General features: G+C 40.3%; 1 protein-coding gene across 6 annotated transcripts in view; it reads left to right on the forward strand.

Moving 5' to 3' along the window:
* The window catches only part of Dmd (dystrophin), a 2,013,932-nt gene that overhangs the window by 1,873,595 nt on the left and 118,979 nt on the right, over window positions 1–21,358 (forward strand). For 4 of the 6 annotated variants that reach the window (XM_005410486.1, XM_005410487.1, XM_005410488.1 and 1 more), the window contains exons 1-2: window positions 4,713–4,873; window positions 10,511–10,572. In XM_005410486.1, coding sequence (XP_005410543.1) covers window positions 4,854–4,873; window positions 10,511–10,572 — 82 coding nt within the window. In that variant the 5' untranslated portion in view covers window positions 4,713–4,853. Of the gene's footprint in view, window positions 1–4,712; window positions 4,874–10,510; window positions 10,573–21,358 lie in introns of those variants that run through there. The other 2 variants (XM_013507710.1, XM_005410485.2) reach the window with 1 other exon arrangement.

Genomic DNA, 21,358 nt, shown 5'->3' on the forward strand with positions numbered 1-21,358 from the left:
AAAAAAAATCTGCCCTTGGCTCTTCACATTCTCCATGAAATGGGCTTATCCAACCACATGACCACTACCACGCTGACATTTCCAACCCATAGCTCCATAGCATCCTCGCCCTGAGCTCTGGACTGCAACATCCAACTGCCTCCTGGGTGTCTTCACTCTTCCACCACACTAACCATCTCCACCATTATGTTAAAGACTGAATTCTTTCCCACGACCCTCTTTGGCCCTGTCCTGAAATTCCAAACTTGCTGAATGCTACTTATCCAATCCTGAGATCTGACTTAGGACAGTGGTTCTTGATCTTTATTGTATGTTAGAATTACCTTGTGAGCCTTTAAAATCCCAATACTAAAGAGCAATATAATCAAAATCTCAGAGTGGTAGCACCCGGGTGTCTGAATTTGTGTGTGCATGTGTGTGTGTGTGTGTGTGTGTGTGTGTGTGTGTGCGCGTGTTGGCAGTTGAACCCAGGGCCTTCACACACTGAGCAACATCCCCAGTTTCTGTTGTTGTTGCTGCTGTTGAGACAGGGTCTCCCTAAGTGGCTAAATTGCCCCAGGCTGGGCTTGTATTTGTAATCTTCTTGCCTCGGCCTCCCAGGGTACTGGGAGAACAGGTGTGCACCACCACTACTGGAAGTATCTAAAATTTAATGTCTCCAAGGTTGTACCAACGGGCAACCACACTTGAAGACTGTTACCCTAAGTCAGTGGTGGTGAACCTGTGGCACACATGCCTCAGCAGGGGCTGTTTGTATTATTGAAAGCACTAAATGGTTTGCCTTCACTGCCCTGGGTCTTTCTTCTCGTCCATTCATATATCTAGTTAATCCAGACTTTTGTAATTTCTTCTACCATGTTTTATAATTTCTCCACACTTTCTTTCACTTTGGTATTCCCACAGTATTGCAGGCACCATGTACCTGGCCTCTTAATTCCAGTTTCTCTCTTTGGATCCAGTCCCTACACCATTACCCTAGTGGTTCTTCTAAAGACAGATCTAACAGCGTCACACTAATGTTTCAATTCCTTCTTCAAAACAGTGCCTCTGGAGCTTTCAGGGTACAGATCAAACTCTGGATTTTTTATACTGGACCCTTTGTATTTTGTCCTCCTCTCTAACCCCTAGCTTGACATTGTATCAAGCAGACCACTGAGGCTTTGGGAGAGAACAGGGCCCTTTACCTTCACACGTGCTGATATCACTATTTGTAATCTTAATTTGCCTTTACCCTAATAAACCAGAAGTTCTTTGTGGCCCCACAGAGGAGCTTTCTATAAATCTTTGTCCATAAGTGACCCCAGTCTGCTTTTCATCTTCAGGGAGTGGAGCTGGCCAGTCCTCTGTCAGTAGTCCCCACTCAGTACACAATCTACTGCCCCAAAGAGTGGCTTTGGCTGTGTGAGGCCTGGTTTGGTCAGGGTCCTAGGAAAAACAAATGGTGCATTCAGAAGGGATACTTAAAGTATACTGAAAAGGCTATTTTCAAAGGTCTGGGCAGGGTAGAGGCAAACACAAGGAATGGTATATATTTGCTCAAAGGGACAAGGAGATGGAATACAATAGTTTGGGGCACCTGCAATCTGCTGTTGCTGTAGGAAATGACCGCTTAATGAGACTTGTGACTGTAGGTCAATGATCTCAGCCACTGCCAGGCCAGGGGCCAGCAGGAGGGAGCCTGGGGAATAAACACCCAGCTATCCCTCTCCTTTGCCCTTTCATCTTCTTCTATAGGCCTTTCAGCATTGCCTCCCATTGCTTTAAAGCAAAAGGAAATCAAAAGGCAAGAGAGCCTGATTGATGCCCTTCACAGAGGTCTAGCCTCCTAGGGGCACAGAGCCAGCGGAGAAGGCCAGAGAGCGAGACAGAGGAGAATGGGTGAATACTGTATCTAGCACAGTCCCTCCAGCCAGAGAAGTCCTTCTTTTCCTAAAGTACCTGCAAAGTTCAAGCAATTCAAAGACTTGAATTTTGGCTATATGCAAAATTGCTCTGCTACCTTCTTTGACCTTCTCCCTAGCAAAGTTCCTTTCCTGTGCCCTCAGAATCAGTGTGATTGCTTCTGAGCACACTAGAGAAAACAGACTTTCCTCACGAAAAGTTCTCATCCTTGCACCCCCGTAGTCTCGCTGTGATGTTGGGGACAGGTAGCTCACTATAAATTCTGGAGTCAGGATTGCAAGTTAAGTTTGTTTTGTGGCAGAACTCCAGGTTCTTTTCATGTTTGTAGCTCACATTAAAATAGGATGAAGAAGATGATGATGATGATGATGAAGACGCAGAGGTGTAGCTCAGTGGTAGAGCATGTGCTTTGCATGCATGAGGCCTAGGTTCAGTCCTCAGCAATCCCAAAAATCATAACATTTTTTTGAATGACTAAGAGGAGCATTCTTTTTTGTTTTTTGGTTTTTTGGTTTTTTTTTTCCGGTACCAGCAATTGAACTCATAACCTTGTGCTTGCCAGGCAGGTGCTGTGCCGCTGAGCTAAATCCCCAGCACTGAGCATTCTTAATTTGTAAGACGAAATAGCTACTATAAATAAGCAGTTAATGTATTTTCATACATGATATCACTACATAATTTACATATGAAGATATATCACTTCTGTTCTTCTTCTCAGTATCTCCCCCTAATATCAGCAAAATTCACAACCTGAAATTGAGAATAAAATAGGCAGTGTGATGTCCATATCATTTCCTAGCCATACTTTTAGTATTTATTTTCTAAAATGACATTAAGATTTGAGAAGATTTGAGACACTTCTACTGCCTGTAACTATAGTCTAAAAAAGAACTTTAAGATGTATTTTTGATGATTGCCATCTGTCAAATTTTTAAAAATCTGAATAGTGATTTCTTATTTTCCACCCCCCTCCCCACACAAATCATCCTTCATAGTTTTCTAATTGGACAGTGAGAAAATAGAATTCTGCATTTATCTTTTAGAGAATCGTACCAGAACTCCCGAATCTTGTGTAGCTAATTTAAAACTGTAAAACCAACAACAATTTTTTTTAAATGCCTGGGGAAGCAAGAGAATGACATGTCTCACCACACAGGTGTTGCAGGCCCTTTGGTTGATTTCTAATATTTAGAAATGTCCATGCTGTGAGGTTTGTATCTTTTAATTGAAATAAAGATAAAGAAGACTTAAGTGATGTCCCACATTGACATAGAGATTACTGTCCCTGATTACTGCAAAGGCTACCACTTTCTCATCAGAGGACACTAATCCCTATCTCCTAAAGATAAGGGCACACCTAGAATTGTTTTCAGACTAAGGTACATCCTCACTCAAAATGAATCCTATTGTGCCCTCCTCAGACCATAATAGCAGCTGCCTCCACAACTCAGTAGCTTAAAGTTGCTGAAGGAAGGCACTAACAAGTCTCAATTTATGAGGCCACATGCCAGCAGCCATGCCATATTTGCTTTGAAACAGCAACACCAATCATACCTCCATGCACATGTCTATAGCAATAATGTTTATGTTTTTATCTGGTTTGTCGAAGGTAATGAAGAAACCTGGCATCCCCTTCTGCTTTGGTTCACTACTTTATTTTTTCTCCTCTGTGGTGCTGCATCACACAGTAAATGGAGATTGATGTCTCTTGTCCTTTCAGCTCCAACAATCTAGGGGGAAAACGTTGAGAAAAAGCATATTTAAAAAGAAAGGGAGAATACATTTAAACTGTAGACTGAAGAGGAATGAATCAACCAGAAGAGAGAGTGAAAAGCAAATGTGTGAAAGAAGATGAAAAAAAAAAAAAAAGGCAGGCCAACCAAATAAATAGACAAAGAGGGACACTGTAAACACTAATCGAGTTTATCACAAGATACTCTTTGGACTTGAAGATATCCTGTGGAGGTTTGGGAAAATTTAGCCTGCTAGTGAAGGCTAGCTTCTTTTTGGAATATTTCCAAGCTTAAAATAATTGTGTGTAGTTAACCTGTATCACCATATTGCAGACTTTAAGATGAGATATATTTGAACTGTCTCATCCCTGTAAGTTTTTGAATAAAATATCCCATTGGAAAAGAGTTCCTTTGAGATTTCCCTACAAGCACACGGAAAGACTATAGGGTGCAATACCCCTGGTAGTGGGGCTTCTCAAGTGTTAAGAGTGTCCCGGGCTTCTAATACAGGAGGCCTTGAGAGCGGGATTTGTAGTTCTAAGCAGTTCCCAGATGATGCTAATAGTATATTTAGAGAATTACTCTTCTATCACAGATGCGAATGCTTTTTAAGAATCCCACTGAACCCAAGATGAGCTTAACCTGAACTCTATGTCTTTACTGCTCTAGCTTTTTAATCTTTAATTGAGCAGGGAGGGGGGCACGCATGTGATTTTTCTTTTATTTTCTGAAAAGAAAACTCTAAGTCTACACACTAATTATCTGCGATGAGGTCATACCCATCTAGGTCATTTATTTAGGCAACAAGTAGTCCCGCTGGAGGTTTTAAGAGGGTGCAGTTGCAGAGCGCTGCGTGGCTTTCAGGTTCCTAGGTCTACCTTAAATCCCTTCTTGTTTCTTTTTCTTTCTTTCTTTCTTTTTTCTTTTTCTTTTCCTTTTTCTCTTTTCTTTCTGTTTCAAGAGCTCTAACTGCCCGGTCCCTGGTAGTCCGAGTTCCCAGTTCCCTAGGTGGGGGCGGAGCCCGCCCCGGCCCCGCCCCGTCTGCCCGCAGCGCCCCCTCCCCGGCCCGCCCGCCAGCACCAGCTCCTCCGCAGTGCTTTCGGCTGCGAGCCTGGGTGGCGGCGGCGGCGGCGGCGCTCGACTTTCGGGGAGCCCGGCGGCTGTGGAAAGCTCACTCCTCCGCTTGTGCCCGCCCTCGATCGCGGAGCCCTTGCAGCCATGAGGGAGCAGCTCAAAGGGTAAGTGGATCGCGGCCCCGGGCCCCTCAGCCGCAATCCGTGCACTTGTGGCACGAGCAGTGAGCAGGGGCACGCGGAGGAAGCCAAAACTTGGACCGGCGGCGGCTGGCCCCGAGCTCCCGGGCGTCGAGGAAGCTCTTCCGCGGGTTCCGGCGGCGCCGCTGCAGGTGCGCCCCCGGGGCTTTCCCCGGTGCAGGGCTCGGGGGCAGCCGCTCTCCCGGGTTTTGGGACGGGCTCGGAGAGAAAAAGCTGGTTTCTCCCCTTGCCCAGAGGGGGACAGCGCGTTCCTCACGCGGGGATCGGGACCCAGGGAGCTTTTCGCTTCTTTCCGGGCTGCCGGTGTGGACGTGAGCCAGGCGGGCTAGGCTGTTCCTATACCGCTGCTGGACCTCTCAGGAGGAAGGGGCGAGCACGGCTGTGCCTTGCATTGCACTGCAAGTGCCAAAAGGTCAACTTTCTGCCTGATTTCTTCCGAGGATTCCAACTGACATTTCCCTCGCTACGTTTTTCTCCAGCGCCCATTGCATACCTTGAGACGTAGCAATCGGGAAAGAAAGACCGATTAAAGCCCAGAAGTAAAGAATATAACTGAGAGAGGATCAAGGGTTTTGGTTGGTTTGTTCGTTCGATTGGTTGGTCCGGCTTTCTTTGCCCTCTGGGGTTGGGTGGGGAGTCACTTCTGGGGTGCCCTTCTCTTGGGTTTCTCCAGGTGTCAGCCCGTCTTTAAGGAAAGTTTGTCATTCCCGACCCAAACATGGCAATGAAAAGGGCAGGAGACTTTTGCTTTATATTTGAAGTTAAGTTTGAAGCTTGAATTGAAGGGATTTAGTTGCTCGAGGGATACATAGTATTAATTAGAAAATGCTTTAACACCATGAAGAAATCCACCAGATTTAACTGGTGAACCAAAGTCCTTAAGTGAAATCTACATTCTTTCGTGTCTAATGAGCTCTTGACCCGTCTGGTTCTTTGTCCCTGTCATCGCTGTTTGCCCCCCCGCCCCCCCCATCCTTTCCCCCCCCTTTTTTTTTTTTTGGCCGAGATTTTGAGTCTCCTTTTCCAAAGCTTCTCTCTGGAGGAGACAGTTGCTCCTGGAGAAGGGAGAAGAGCAAGTGAAACAACATGGTTGTAGGAAAGGTGTCTGACCCTTCATCGCCCTGGAATTGGTTTCAGTCATCATTGTTTGATCTTGGTTTGGACATGATCCTGAAGTGAAATTGCTTTAACTAAAGTTGAGGGTAGGTGGGAGGTAAACCTTGAAAAACAAATAGAACAGAGGACAAGTAACAACCGGAACAGCCACCGAGGCAATCATCTTTGCCCTGGTTTGAGCCAAGCAGAAGAAAATTTTAAATATTCCAGGGAACAAGAAATGGGAACTAAAATAGGATTTCTGAGGCTCAGATTGACACTCATCATCCTTAGCCCACTCCCCACAGTAGCAGAAACTTTTGAATATATTTTCCCATCCCCACCCTGCCAGTATTCCAGCAGTGCAAGCCAAGTTCAACAATTTAGCATGCAAATGCCAAGGTTTCTCTAGAAAAAGAGTATGATCCCCAGATTAAAGAGAAATCATTTGTGTGTGTGGATCAATGGGCTCCAGAGTATATATGAAGCCAAACTCTAATTTTCTGCAAATTGCAAGAGAACGCTACCTTTCTCTATCATTGCGTAGCTCTCAGTTCCTCCCTGGAACTAGTGGAAAGATATAGATAGATGTATTATTAATGTATATATATTTTAAAGGCAACTGTTCAGAACATTTTCAGTACCAAATAACAGCAGTGGCAGAAGAAATCTTATTTTAATTAGGCAACTGCCATTTCCCCAGTGAAAGCAGTAGATATTTGTTACTTTTTATAAATGTTTAGTGTTTGCTTTTAAGAAACTAAAAAAGCAATTCCAATAAGTCTGACTATTCCAGCACTGACAGCAGGAACAGCTCTGAGGCGGTTATAATAACCTTGCACACTACTTGAAACTAAAGAAGGTGAGAGAAAAATTTAAATTGTATGGTAGGAAATTAGGTCAGCCCTGCACTTAGTAGAGTAATGCTTTAATTTCTTAATATTGACAAGTAGGTATTCCTGGGTCTTTCTCATAGCCAATGATTATATATTTTAATTTGCATCAGGTCTCACATAAAAGGAAAAAAAAAAAGATGATTGTGGTTTGCACAGAGAGAAAAGAAAGAGAACTCTTAGCTTGAATACTGCTCAGAGAGGGATGTCTGGTAATAGGTTTTGGGGCCAGCAGGGCAAAATCAGTAACATTTTTTAAAGACTAGAAGAGCATTTGAAGGGTGATTTATAAAGCTAGTCTGCATTAATGTACATACAGACTTGTGATCTATGGTGAGCATTGTTCTCAGGGAGGCCGAACAAAAGTGTACCTATTCCATGTGCACAGGTTTCAGAATTTCCTTTTGGGCTGGTCACAGCGTAGGGGGAGTGGGTTTCCAAGGTGGAAAGTGAAGTGCACTCTGTATTTTTCTATATTTTCTGCGTATTCTGGATAAATGTGAGCTGCTTCTCATGGAGTTGCTGAGAATTCTCTACTGTGTTTTTGAAGACAGGCATAGAGTAAGGAGTACAGCTGTAAAATCTGCACTGATCAAAAGCAAAAAACAAAACGTTTGTCCTGTAAGGTAGAATACGGATGTGAGTGATGCAGATTTGTACTTGTTATTTCATCCCATCCACATTCATCTTCCCTGTCGATTTGGGGGGGGTTAAATATGTCCCAGTAAGGCTTGGATTCGGCACAGGTAAAAAACACCCACTTACAGGGAAGTGAATGTGTGGTTCATCAGAGAGTCAGCAAAACCTGTGAAGTCCTTTCAACGATGTTGCCAAGCATTTTCTTTAACCATTAAATGATTCAAAGGTTATTTTTCTACTTTTGAGAATTAGTCACATCTTTTATTCTTTTTTTCTTTCCACTTGTGCTCACTTCTTTCACTTAGTTACTGGGTTTGCAGTTGAAGTGAAACTAAGACAGCAAAGGTGAAATCTAAATCTGTTTTTCTGGTTATTTTGCATGGCTTAAAAAAATAAAAGTTTTTGTGTTACAGGGGAAGAAGGTAAAAGGAGGTTGGCATTTCGGATTATTGAGGAGTTCATTTATTTGCTATTCAAATTCCCCAAAATCACAGCTAGTAAGGAGAACAGCGCTAGTACAGCACTAATATCTTAACATACAAATAAGTAATGTGGTTGGGAGCTGACAGTTTCTTCTGTCTTCCAGTACAGGAAATTTCAGTTTCATTAAGGACTGAATGATCAAAAATAATTTTTAAAATCCTTTGCATAATTTTGAAACTGCAAAATGAAATCCTTAAAAAGATAGAAATGTAGATATGTTGGCAGTGATGTCATTTTTTTTCAGAGGTGAGAAGGTACAGGAAGCCTCCTCTAACTTTCAGCGGGTTCTCCTATAAATCGTATGCATATGTCTCATTCCATTCAGAACGGCATTTGGTACAAGTTTCTTTGCCATGTTCCTCTGATTTGAGGTTCATTCCAGATGGTGGCTTTTCAGGGTGGTTCCCAGTCTGTGTCTGGCCAGGTTTATCAGCTCGGCCAGATGGTTTTCTGAAGATTCATTGAAGAGGCTACAGTCTTCCAAAAGTCCTGGAGATGGGATACTGTCGTTACACAGCTTGTCTAGTCCGCGTGGGCACAGGTGCTTCCCCCTTCTTCCACCTTCCTCCCTCCCTGGGGCTCACATCTGGAAGGCCTTTCTGGAAATGGGGGGGCCTGAGTTCAGGGTGGTCTCAGTGGAAGGTAACCTTTTCTTGCTCTGCACCTGTGTGTGGAATTGGTACCCAATTACTCTCTGAGCTAAAAAACACCCAGGCACACTTTTTCCATGTAGCTGCAAGCTGCAGCCTCCTTGTGCTGTGCATATAAAGTACCAGTCCTGCCTACCCCTTCTACAGATCATAAACCGGCTCTGTCAGGGGAGGTTCCTAAAGCCCCCTAAAGCCTGGACCACGTCTCCTGTTCTCCTTCATACTTCCATATCACTCGGTTAAATTCCCTCAACTGATAAGCAGCTGTTGGCACTCCTCAAATGTGAATTTTCTCTGCGGAGAAGTAAAACAGAAACGAACATATTTGGGAGAGAGCGAGACAGGGCTTCACAAATGAACATTTTCTTACCAATTGATTTCACTACCCTTTGTCCATCAGTCACCAAATGGTAAATATCACAGGGATGGTCTTTGAAGAGGCGCCCCTTGGTAATTTCCATATGTCATTGTGAGAGTTATGATGATATTTGTCAAACTACTTTAAGTGTTTCTCTTTTTAACTTATGTTTTTAAAACCGAGGTAGTACTATATGCTTAAGAGGTGTTTTTGCTCTCTAGGAAGGGTGTTTCTTAGGTTTGACTAATTTCCTGCTATTGGATCCACATCTGTAGTATAATCAACTAATGCAAGGTTTGCTTTTAATGGCCTGTAATTTGGGGACCACATGATAACAAAACCGACCACAGATTGAACACCAAAAGCTGCCAGTCAATTCCCTGTGTCATCTGATCCTTTGACTATCCCAGGCGAGTAGGATTGCCCCAAATTTCATAGCCAGTAGGGCGCAGAGTCTTAAAATTCAAAACCTATTCTGAGGCCACTTGATATTGTTGCCTCAACAAGTGCCTCTTTTTTGCGTGAGGCCTTTGTACTTTCTGGTCCCGTTGAAGTGCCCAAATTTAAGTGATTTCTCCATTCTCCAGCCTCCCTCCAAGATTATGAATAGGCTCTGCATAGAAGGACTGAATATTGCTCAAAGCTGTATTTTACTTTATCAAAGTCTATCATGTAATCCCCGAAAACTGGAAATACAATGCTATGGTGATTTATGTAGATGGGCCAAAGTAAGGAAAGGTATACCTAGTTATCTCTCCTGGGTTTATTCCTGTAATTGAATGAGGAACAAAGGTGTTTTGTTCCTTTTGTGGCAGGAGCTGATAGCAGGCAACTACCCTTCAAGAAATGCAGTAGAACTGTGAATGCTTCATTCAGGCCCAAGTAAATATAGGAAGAGGTGGAGCTGTATAGCGAGTACTGAGTTAAGACAGTTTAGAAGTCATGGGAAGAGGGAATGTATGATGTATGATGTCGGCTGCGGGATATACCTGAACCTGAAGTGGGAGACAGAGGTCACAGATACGATATCTGGATACGGAGAAGGAAGCGCATTGGAACAGGGTCTGGACAGTGAAAGCAAATGAGAAGTGAGATGATTTATAGCTGTGGAAATAACGTCCTGTATCTCTTTTGACAGAATCAAGGAACAATTGTCAGTGTCCTTTCTTTATATTCCACACTGGTTGGGTGAACAAATCTTGATTTTTCAATTATTGATTATACAACAAGGCCAGTTTATTATAGTAGGGCACTCCATTCGTGGGTACAAAAAAAAAAAAAAAACAAATTCTGTAACGAAATACTGTTCATATTGCATTTCTCTTCGTAAATGAAGACAGCAGCCTCTGCTTGGAAGACAAACAGGGACTCCTGGGAAGTAAAGATGCCAAATGATTCAAAAGTAAACCGTGTTGTTTTCATTTTCCTTTCTGTGTACTGCCCATTGTAAATTCTAAAGTCTCTCTTTATATTTGTGTTTTAGCCACGAGACCCAGACAACTTGCTGGGACCACCCCAAAATGACAGAGCTCTACCAGTCTTTAGGTAAGGATGTGACCATGTTTCCTGGTGATTAAATAACATGTGACTTTCTGTACGATGTGATTTGTAAGGTGCAAGTCACGATTATTTTAAGGGTAAAAGCAACAGCATGTTTCTACTCAAAATTGACAATCAGCTTTCTTTCTTCCCCCAGAGATCTCATAGTAATAACTTTTAGAATTTAACTGCTTCCTGCAAATTCAACATACCTGAAGGTCCTTTTAGTTTTATTTGCTGCCTGAAAGGATGGAGAAACATGGCTGTTTTTCAATCAAAACACATGGTTTCAAATTATTCTTTTTGTTTTGTTTTTGTTTTTTGGTTTTTGGTTTTTTTTGGAGGGGTGGTTTTCGGTACTGGGAATCAAACTCACGACCTTGTACTTGCCAGGCAGGCGCTGTGCCTCTGAGCTAAATCCCCAGCCCCCTGTATTTATTTTCTGAGACAGGGTTTCACTGTGAGTTTAGGCTGGCCTTGAACTCATGATGGAGCCTAGGCTGGCCTGGAACTCAGGTTATCCTCCTGCCTCAGCCTTCAAGTGAAGGGATTGCGTGCATTACAGGCATGCGCCACCATGCCCTCAAGTTATTCCTAATGATTTCTTCCACATGAAAATAAGGCAATGTTTTTGCCAAATCATGAATATTGTGTCAAAGAATTCTGCCATCCTGCCAGTGCTCACAGTTCCTAAGTCCTGTCGGCTTGTGAGTGTGATCATTTCAATGATTTCTTTACTATGGCTTGCTGGGTGTCACTGTGAGAGCCTGATGGGTTGTTTTCCTCTCATAACTTGGAATTTTTAAAACAGGCACACAGCATACAAATAAGGGGACAACATGAATCTCATTTACATTCCATGGTTCATTCTGTCTTTTTAGCTTTGTAGGGAATAATCCAGAATGCATTTTCTTACAATGTGGCTAGTTTTTTTCTTATTACTTTTTTTTTTTAATTCAAAAAAATATCATGCCCTTTCTACTTTTTAAAGTGCATTTTTGTGAATGGACATGTTTATTGATTAAATACATGAAGTGGATCACTTTGGATTTAAAGTTACATTGTAAAGTCCATGGCAATCAGGGTGCCTAAGAGTGTGTGTGTGTGGCTACCACTGATTTTCTGTCAAGTTTTCATTGGTTAATGAATTGTAGCTATAGGGACACTAAGGACTAGAGTAGGAAATATTTGCCAAAAAACTATTCTGTTAAATATTTTTTCCAATTATAAATGACATAAATTTCTTTGACAAAACCTGAAAAATACTAAAAAATGAGAAAGGAAACATTATCTATAATTCTCCTACAGAGAGATACCCAATGCAGCTCAAGTAATATTAGGTTATGTCAGTGTAGCAGTGAGTGCATAAACTTTTTTGAATTTAAATATAATTGCAGCCAGTGAATCTTTCAGCACTAATTTTTCAGCCCCGGCAGAATGTTTTTGGCTTATAAAACTGGACTATTTATACTACAAGTGGAAAATATAAATGCTTACGTTTTGGCAAATGAGAGAATGAAGTTTTCATGTGAAGTGGGCAGCAGTAGTAGTGATGCTGGGTGAACAGATCTTCCTAGCCCAGTACTCTAAGGACCTCTGAGTTTCAAGAGAAACTGGATATCTGTCATCAAAGGCTGATTTCAACCTGTCCAGGAGCCTTCTGATTATAACCTGTAGTGCATAGAGATCTAGCCCACTGATAACATTTTCTACTCTCATTGCTGTGATCTCTAGTTGTAGTACTGTCATCTACTATTTTATTTAAAAGTCATTATTATAGAATTTACACTTGTTCATTTTTTTAAGTTTAAAATTGTAGGCAAGGCTGGGGATGTAGTTAGTAGTAGAGTGCTTGGCTCCTGTCTATCAGGCCCTGGGTTTGATCTCTAACAACAGCAAAAAAAAAAAAAGGCAGCAACATACACACACACATACAATACACACACACACACACACGCTAAGTAACAAAAAAGAAGAAAAAAATCATCCATAAACCATCCCTTAGAGTTGTATGTTTACTAATCCTGTATCTTCAAAACTTACTTTCCATAAAAAAATGTTTCCAGCCAGGCATGGTGGTACATACCTGTAATCACAGCATTCTGACAGGCCAAGGCAGGAGAACTGGATGTTTGAGCCCAGTGTGAGCAGTTTAGCAAGACCTTTTCTCAAATAAAAACCAATTTTTTAAAGAGCAGGGCATGGTGGTACATGCCTATAATTCCAGCATTCAGGAGGCTGAAGCAGAAGGATTGCCATGAGTTCGACGTCAGCCTGAAGTACATGATGAGACCCTCTCTCTCAAAAAAAAAAAAAAAAAGACAAGAAAATTGTTTTTTTAAAGGGGCTGGGGATGTAGCTCAGTGCAAAGGCCCTGAGTTCAGTTCTCAGTACCAAAAGAACTATATATAGCCATACTACAGGTATGTGATGACACGTACCTGTAATCCCAGGTAGTGGAAAGGTTGAACAGGATTGCAGATTTGAGGCCAGCTTGACTCTGTCTCAAGATAAAATTTTAGTGATGGAGAGTTGGGATGAAGCTTAGTGGTAAAGTGCTTACCTAGCATGCATGAAACCCTGTGTTGATCGTCAGTACTGAAGAAAAGAAAAAAAATGTCAAAATGAACTGTTCGTTTTATGACCTGTTTTCCTCACCTACAAAGAATATAGCTATATTTCCATTTGGTTGCATATCATTCAGTAACATTCACTTTTAGTTAGTCTGTAATGAGAAATTATAAACATGGTTGATAAAACGCTCATTACAGACTATCAGTATATAGATGTTTGCACCTTCAGTAGGAATTAAATATATATTTGATCATTATACTAGTTTGGATGTGGTGATAAACTCAAAGCTGATAATCTGGCACAGCTTGTGACGTTGGGAAGATCAGTCCATTTTGGAAGATGATGGAATTTTATAGTTGCAGGGCATTTGACAGTTCATGTACTGAAAAATTCCTCTTTCAGTAAGCCAACTTTATTGAGGTATAATTTGCATATAATAAAATGTAACCATGTAAGCATGTGATCAGTTCCAGCCCTCTTTGAGAATGACTGTTGCTAACCTCATAACAAACATCTTGCAGATGAAATAGGTGTTCAAATTTGCTTTTCATCTTTCAGAACTATTTCCACTATTTTTGTTAAAGTCATATACTCCTTGGACTTTCATCCAAATGATGACTCATATAGTCTCTCTCATTTATTGAGGGCTGGATTCTGTGGTCCACATGTGACATACCAGCAGCCTACTTACCGAGTGGGTTGTGTTAAAATTCACATGTCTTGGAACAGTGAAGACATATTCAGAGAGGTGCTGATCAAGGCTACATAGCTATCTGAGGTTATGTTAGGATTTTTTTCCCTCGATATTGGGGATTGAGCCCAATATTGCTTTACCACTGTTATGTACCCCAAGCCACTTTTATTTTTGTATTTTGAGACAGGATCTCACTAAGTTGCCTTGGGAGGAGTCAAACTTCAGATCCTCCTGCTTCAGCCTCCAAGAATGCTAGGATTACAGGCGAGCACCACCATGCCTGGCGTATAGCAGGATTTGACCCTCGTCTTACTGCTAGTGTTTTCTCCAGTCATTGATTCTATGCACTCAGCAGCGCATGTCCACATTGGTTACTACATACCTCCTACAAAAGTGTACAAAGTGACGCTTTTACCTGGTAATAGAAAGGTCCTCAAATGGTACAGTATTTCTGGAACAAAGCATGATGTTTCTAGAAATGGTATGATGAGTTCCAAGACACTAGCTATTCCTTTTTGTACTGTTAACCAGCACCCATTAAATGAATGACTTAGTTATATCCTCATCTCTTGAGATGACCAACAAAAATAAATGCCAGCATTGCCCTTTGCCTCGCCAAATTATAGTGCTTCAAAGTTGAAATATAACATCGCTGGATGAAAAAAAACCTTTTATTTTCATTTTTACTTATCAGCTTCTATTTTTCTCCTTTGAGAGGCAGCTCTTTAGATCTAAGTTGCCATTTTGAGCCAGATGAAATGGTTTGAAGACTTCACCTTCACTTGGTTCATGAGAGGATGTATGATGTTACAGTCTGGCATGGCCGACGTTTTAGGCTGCATCTAGCTTGCTCTCCTGGACATTCATATGTGTGGTGGCATGCTGAAAAGATGAAAATGTTGCTTCTGCCCTCTCTTCCCCCTTCTACAGACACCTGAATGTGGAAGCTACACTGAATGGTTCGCCATATGCTTCAGCGTTACACATTTCCTAAGTATGCCCACTTCTGAGGCGATTTTCATTCTCTAATTTGCCCGAATCCCCAAGGAGCTTGGTCAACACTAGTTTATGTCAGTTGCTTTACTAAGGAAAGCATTTAGGTATTCCCTGCTTGGGATCTGGGCATTTTAGGATTGTCAATCAGAAGTTCTTTGTAACAGCTGAACATGAGCACGTGAGCAGCAACTGATGAGTGGATATAATCATACTTGAAATAGTAGCGTTGGAGATCTGCAGATAATAAATTTGAAATGTTTTTCATTCTTTTTGCCCGGATTTTTCTTGTTGTTGCTCTATTTCTGAGACACAATCTCACCATGTCATCTATGCTGGCTTTGAACTCACTATGTAGCTCAGTCTGGCCTCATACTCACAGTGATCCTCTTACCTCAGCCTCCGAAGTGCTGGGATTACAGATGTGCACCACCATGCCCGGCTTGCCCTGATTTTTTAAAAGAATGTATTTATATTATCTATAGTTAGGTATTTAGCAAAGATGTTTCTTCATCAATACTCTTGTCCCTTCCTGTAGTATCCCTACAGCTACAATTCCTTAACTGATGAAAACCTGACAGATCAGCAAAAGTAAGCCAAGTGCGGTGGCACACAGCTGTAATCCCAGTATTGTGGGAAGCTGAGGCAGGAGGATCCCAGGTTTCAGTTCAGCCTGGGCAACTTAGGGTCTTAGTGAAACCCTGTCTCAAAATTTACAAAAAAGGACAGTCCTAGCCTCCCACGTAACTAGCTTTTTTGATTAAAAAAAAAACTGTAAGAAGGGTTAGTTTTAAATTATTCCCAACAGTTCTGAAATGCCTTTTTGAGAGGGGACTTTCATCAAATGTTAGAAATACTGGTGTTTTCCCTTATTTTTATGCTGTGCACCTATAAAAAAATTCCAGATTTCAAGGGAAAAGTATGGTCAGGCTCCCACCCAAGCAAAGTAATTGTAGAAAGAAATCATTTAAAATGTTCACATTAACTCTCACAATCATTAGGAATGTAAGACTCCCGAAAATTTGTATACCTTAACAGTTTTGCAAAAGCATTATCTTAGATTTTCACCAGGAAGAAATAACTAAGAATAACTTGAAAACCCTTTTCTTTTTGACATTTTTCTGACTTATCCCCATTAGTCATGAATGGTGGTAGAGAACAGTAGGAGGATGAATGGGATATAAAAAACAAAGTATCCCATATTGATTTTTTGTAGGCCTTAGCAATGTCTTTCTCTCTAAAATGAGAGTGTTGAACAAAAATGTCTAATAAGTTTGTTTTTCTCCTGCTTTGGACTGAGGGTGGGGCAAATTTTTTCCAAAACTTGCTGTGATCATAGTTTTTCAAGAGATACCTTTTGGCTGACTCTTCAGACAAATGGATTTGTAGAAGTTTAATCATTCCGATTTTTAAAAATACCCATTCCAGGAAAATAAGGAACAGAAAAAGATCATCCACATCCTACAGGCTGATATTGAGAAGGGTTTATTCTTCATGGGTTCTTACAAGTAATAACATGTTTGATTCATGATGTGAATTTCAATTTTCTAACAGCATTCTTACAGATCTAATAGAAAGACTATAGTTCTAATAGGTTATTTTGGTGATTTAAGGCTGCAAAAGACATTTGCAAAATCAGTAGGTGTTATATGGTAATGTGCTCTGGAATTTATTTTGAAATACTAATGTGATTTCGATTTACACAAAGTTCAGTTATATGATTAAAAGCATGTCCTTTTCTCACAAATGATGTTTAGTTCCATAAGAATATCACTGAAATATTAAGAAAATATTTTTAAAAGCCCTCCCTCCCTCCATTTAGAGCACTTGTCTAGCATGTGTAAGGACCTTGGTTCAATACCGAGCACCAGCACCACAAGAGAAACAAATTAAAAAAAAGGCTCCTTCCTTTACACAGGCATAATATGCGACACTTAAAAATACTTTTTTTAAAAAGTAATTTTTAGTCTGCCTTATTGAGTGTATATTAATTATAAATACAATGAAATCTATGGGGTTCCCCCATGGTTCCTTTGTAAAGGTGAGTTTTTTTTTTACATTCATGGTAGCATCAATATAGCAGAGGAATAGCAGGGTACCAAAGAGAGACACATAAGTAAAAACAGGATATTGTGGAGAGAATCACTAAGTTTCAGAAGGTCGACTGACTTTATTTCAGTTTATTACAGTCTAGATGAACTGTATGTTCTGATGTTGCTTATTCCAATTTCTTTTCCTCCATAGAAATCATTTGGAGCACAGGTTTTTCCTCTCAGTACATGAGTTCTCTTTTCCTGAAGTTCTAGTGGGATCTAGCATGCCTTATCTGTTACACAAGTTCTGGAACCTGCTGTCCAACATGGTGTTCACTGAAATGATAGAAGAGTTCTCAAGTTTTAAAGAAGGACTGGCAAATGTTGTAGGAATCATTACCATTAGCTTTATGTCTGTTGCCCCCAAAGAGGTTCAGGGAATTCAAACAAAGGCTTAGTCTTAGAGTGTAACGGAGCTAGGGTTGGTTCTTTAGCAGTATTAGTTAGGAGGACTAGTTGAGTCCTAGTTATGTTGAGAAGCTATGAGCTTCCACATACATGAATACCATTATTTTTAAAGTAATTAACAGGGCTTGGGGTATAGCTGAGCTCTAGAACGTATACAGGGCCCTGGATTCAATCCCGGGCACCAATAATAACAATAATAAAAAATTGTAGCTGCAAAGATGGGAATGCTGCCATAGAAGTCCTTGCACCTCTTTCCTTAGTTTGCTGAAGAGGAAGGGATATCATAAATGTTTGTTCATTCTCTTGTGATAGGCTTTCTATATTCCATTAAGTATTCCCTCCTGAGGATGCTCTTAGATTAGAAACTGCAGGATTCTGAAAGACTGAATTTCTTTTGCATTAGGCCTGTGTCCCAATGCTTTTCTCAGCATATTTTGTAAACTAAATTGTTCTACTCTAAGCTACTCAGTATTTAACTTTCGTTTCCTCTTGCATCTAGTTCCTTTGGTATTGCTATGAGTTAAATTTTGTACCTTACTTCTTTCTTCTGCCCTAATGCCATAAACTAGAATCCCCATAAACTAGATCCAAATCCCCAGTTGGGTGTGACCTTCAGCTGCTCCGGTACTTTCTCTGGGTCTCAGTGTTCTGGTCACGTTGGGCAGTGATCTTCCATCTCTAAATGTCTGGTTTTCATTTAACTCCTGTCTAGAGTAAGGGTTGGTTGTGTGAATGCTGTTGGCCAAACTCCACAATTTCTTTGTCGTCACCAGCCTGGAGGATATGAATAATAAGATAATCATATTTAGAATAATTATACATTCAACCAGGTGTGGTGGTGTATGGCTACAATCCCAGCACTCTGGGAGGCTGAAGTAAGAGGCAAGTTTGAGCCCAGCCTGGGCAACTTACTGGACTTGGTGAGACTTTGTCTCAAAATAAAAAATTAAAAAGGGGCTAAGAATGTAGCTTAGTGCGAAGGCCTTGGGTTCAAGGTACAGAGAAAAACACATTTCACTTGTGTGGCACTTTACTATGTACGAAGTGTTTTCAGAAGTAACCACATGTAACCCTTACCCAGCTGTAAATTAGCTGGCATATGACCTGGGATTTTCTGTTCTATCATCCCCTTGAGGGTAGTTCCTGCTTTTCATTTAGAAAAATATTGCCATCCTATCAGTAGATGGGGCAGCAGTTTCTTTCCTTCTTTACATTTCAACTTGAGCAGACTGAGGCTCAAGAATTGATTTGACACATTCGTACTGACATATGGGTAGAAGATAAGTAACCAAGTCCAGAACACACATTTTTATGGCTCCTAGTTCACTGTTCTCAAAGGAATATCCATTACTCCTAGCATGATTTATAAAACTGCTTTATCAGCATAATGAAGCTGTGGAATCCCAAATGACATTCTTTATTCCGTAGCTGACAAAGTTAGCACAGGAGATTTACTCAGATTTGCAAAATGGGATATGTAAGACATCAAGGCTGCTAGAGATGTTCTCCATTTACTTCTACTGTCCTGCTTATAAAAGAAAAAAGAAATAATTAGCCCTTTTTGCATTGATTAGGGTCGACTGATTTTCCCCATTTGTAAAATAGAAATGTAATTTCCAAATCAAAATCTGTGGCAATTTAATGGAAAAATCATATTTCTAGCATTATTTTTGGTGCAAATAACTTGATTTAAAGCTTCTGATTGAAGAACATAAATAAACAGATCTTTCTGAATGGATTCCCCAAAGCTTATTTCAGAAGCAACCTCAGAATTGTCTTTCAGACTGACTAGTTTGCAATTTAACAGTGCTGCCAAATTGGAATTTACTTGATCCAAATAAGAGGAACATTAAGATTATACCTGCAGCTGGGAGAAAAGTGCTAGATGTGTACAATTTTATGTAGCTGGATCTGCAGAAGATGATTTTTGCACATAGAAAAAAGGCATCTAAAAACGTGTCTGCTCTTATTCAGGCATTTCCAATATTTCTTTTTTAAGCACGCAAGTCTGATTACCTCTGTATGTCTCCTGGGAGCTGCAATTTTGCTGGAAAGAGATTTGGAACAGTCAGAACACTCACATAAAATAGATAGTGACTTTTAAAGTCCATTCCCTCCATGGTAGTAATAAAATGACCTAAAAATATTCTTACAGGCTCTCTTATGACATAGTGGATGAATCATTAGCTTATTTATGAATTGGCGATATTCTGTGACAGTGTTTCAGAATTTGTCATTCCAGAAAGTCTTGATCGCTTGCATAACTACAGGGAAGTCCTTGTGCCCCCTCATCGTAGCTTATGTAACTAGGAAAAATGTTATATATAAGTATGTATTTGTGTGTTGTGCATGCACACACACATATTTATATATTTACATATATATATTTTTATCAAGTAGTAAGTTTGGTTAGAAAGTGATCAGTTTGTCCTTTGCTCTCTGATCATTAAAAGAGGTTGTCACTTTTAGAGCAGTGCTTCTCAAATGGGTGGATGGCAGTTTTTGTTGTAGATGGTCCCACTGAGACTGACAGCACACATGGCACATGTTACACCGCATAAGCTCAGCAGTGGACCTGCTGTGTACCCTGTTCAGTGAAATGAACCCTTTGATCATGCATTTGGATGTCATGGTGGTGAAAAGTTGCTGTAAAAGTTGCATAATAAACCCTTAGTTTCTGTGGTCTTTCAGAGGACCATATTTTGAGTTTCACCGTTCTAGAGCACGTAATTTCTGAAAGTATAAGTAGAAACTCAACTCAAGTAACCTTGGCTGGCGGCACTTTTAACCAAAGAAGAACACGTGAAAAATGTTATTTTACTTATGAGATTTCATGTTTTGCTAGTCAAGTTCAGGCAAAGGAAGGCTCTGTCTTCCTTCCCGTTTTGCAGCCATCCTTAGTAATTATTTTGGGAGCCAAAATAGAGAAATCATCTCATTACAGCAAAGGGTCAAGGATTAGGTGTTGGGGCCCCTTCTGCCTAGTTTAATGCCTCTGCTGCCCTTGATAATTAAAGGGGATGTGATATGTTTCAAATACAGGTTTGTTTTGTTGACTATATAAACTATGGTGTGTGAACTTTTTACATTATGTGATGATTCACTGGGGGAACTAATTGATTATACTATGACTTTACAGGCCATGCTTTGTAACAGCAAAACAATTCAATGACTTTAAAGCCAGAAAGACATGGATTTAAATTCTGGCTCTGCCGGCAGTTCTCTGTGGCCAAAGAGGAAGCTGCTACCAATTTTGAAGCTCAGTTTCCTGATTTATTAAGGAGTTATGATGATACATACCTCAGGGCTTATTGTGAGGATTAAACATAATGACAGAATGTCTAACCTAGTTACTGCTCAAGGAATTAGGATTCCTATTGATAATTATTATTATGATATATTATCATTATTATCATATATAAGTGTCTCTCACTTATCCAAAAAAATCTGTTAAGTTCTTGAATTCAGGTGCCACCTGTTCAGATGGTAGGACATTCAGGTTTAGGTTGTCAAGTCTGGCACTCAAGGAACCACTTAAGTTTTGTAAAGTCATTTACTTCTTAATCAAGCTACTACAGATCACTAGATCCCAGCGTTTCCTAACTTCAGGCAAGCATGTCCTCACTTTAATATGAAATGCAACAGAATAATAAATTTTCCACTGTGTTGCTTACTCACTCTCTAAAGTAATAAAGTCTTTAGAACTGAAAGGAGTACAGCCCATAACCTTCAACTGTCAATGTAAATGACTTTATCAATATTTTATGTTTATAACTTTATAGTTCCTCATATTTTTTAAAAAAATCTTAAAAGTTTAAATAAACTACAAAATCATATAGATGTGTATATTAAAAACACACTGATGGAGCAACATACCCAATAATTCAAAGAATGGAGAAAGCCTATGAGTCTTTGGTTGACCAGTATTGCATGTCTATATCTGTTTTAATGAGAAGCCACTTTGAAGATATCAATATGTAATACAACCACCATTGTTAATTCCCTACCACTTTGTTTGTAACTCTGTATT

Source organism: Chinchilla lanigera, unplaced genomic scaffold (assembly GCF_000276665.1).
Source record: "Chinchilla lanigera isolate Chin_1 unplaced genomic scaffold, ChiLan1.0 scaffold00134, whole genome shotgun sequence".
Taxonomy (NCBI): Eukaryota; Metazoa; Chordata; class Mammalia; order Rodentia; family Chinchillidae; genus Chinchilla; species Chinchilla lanigera.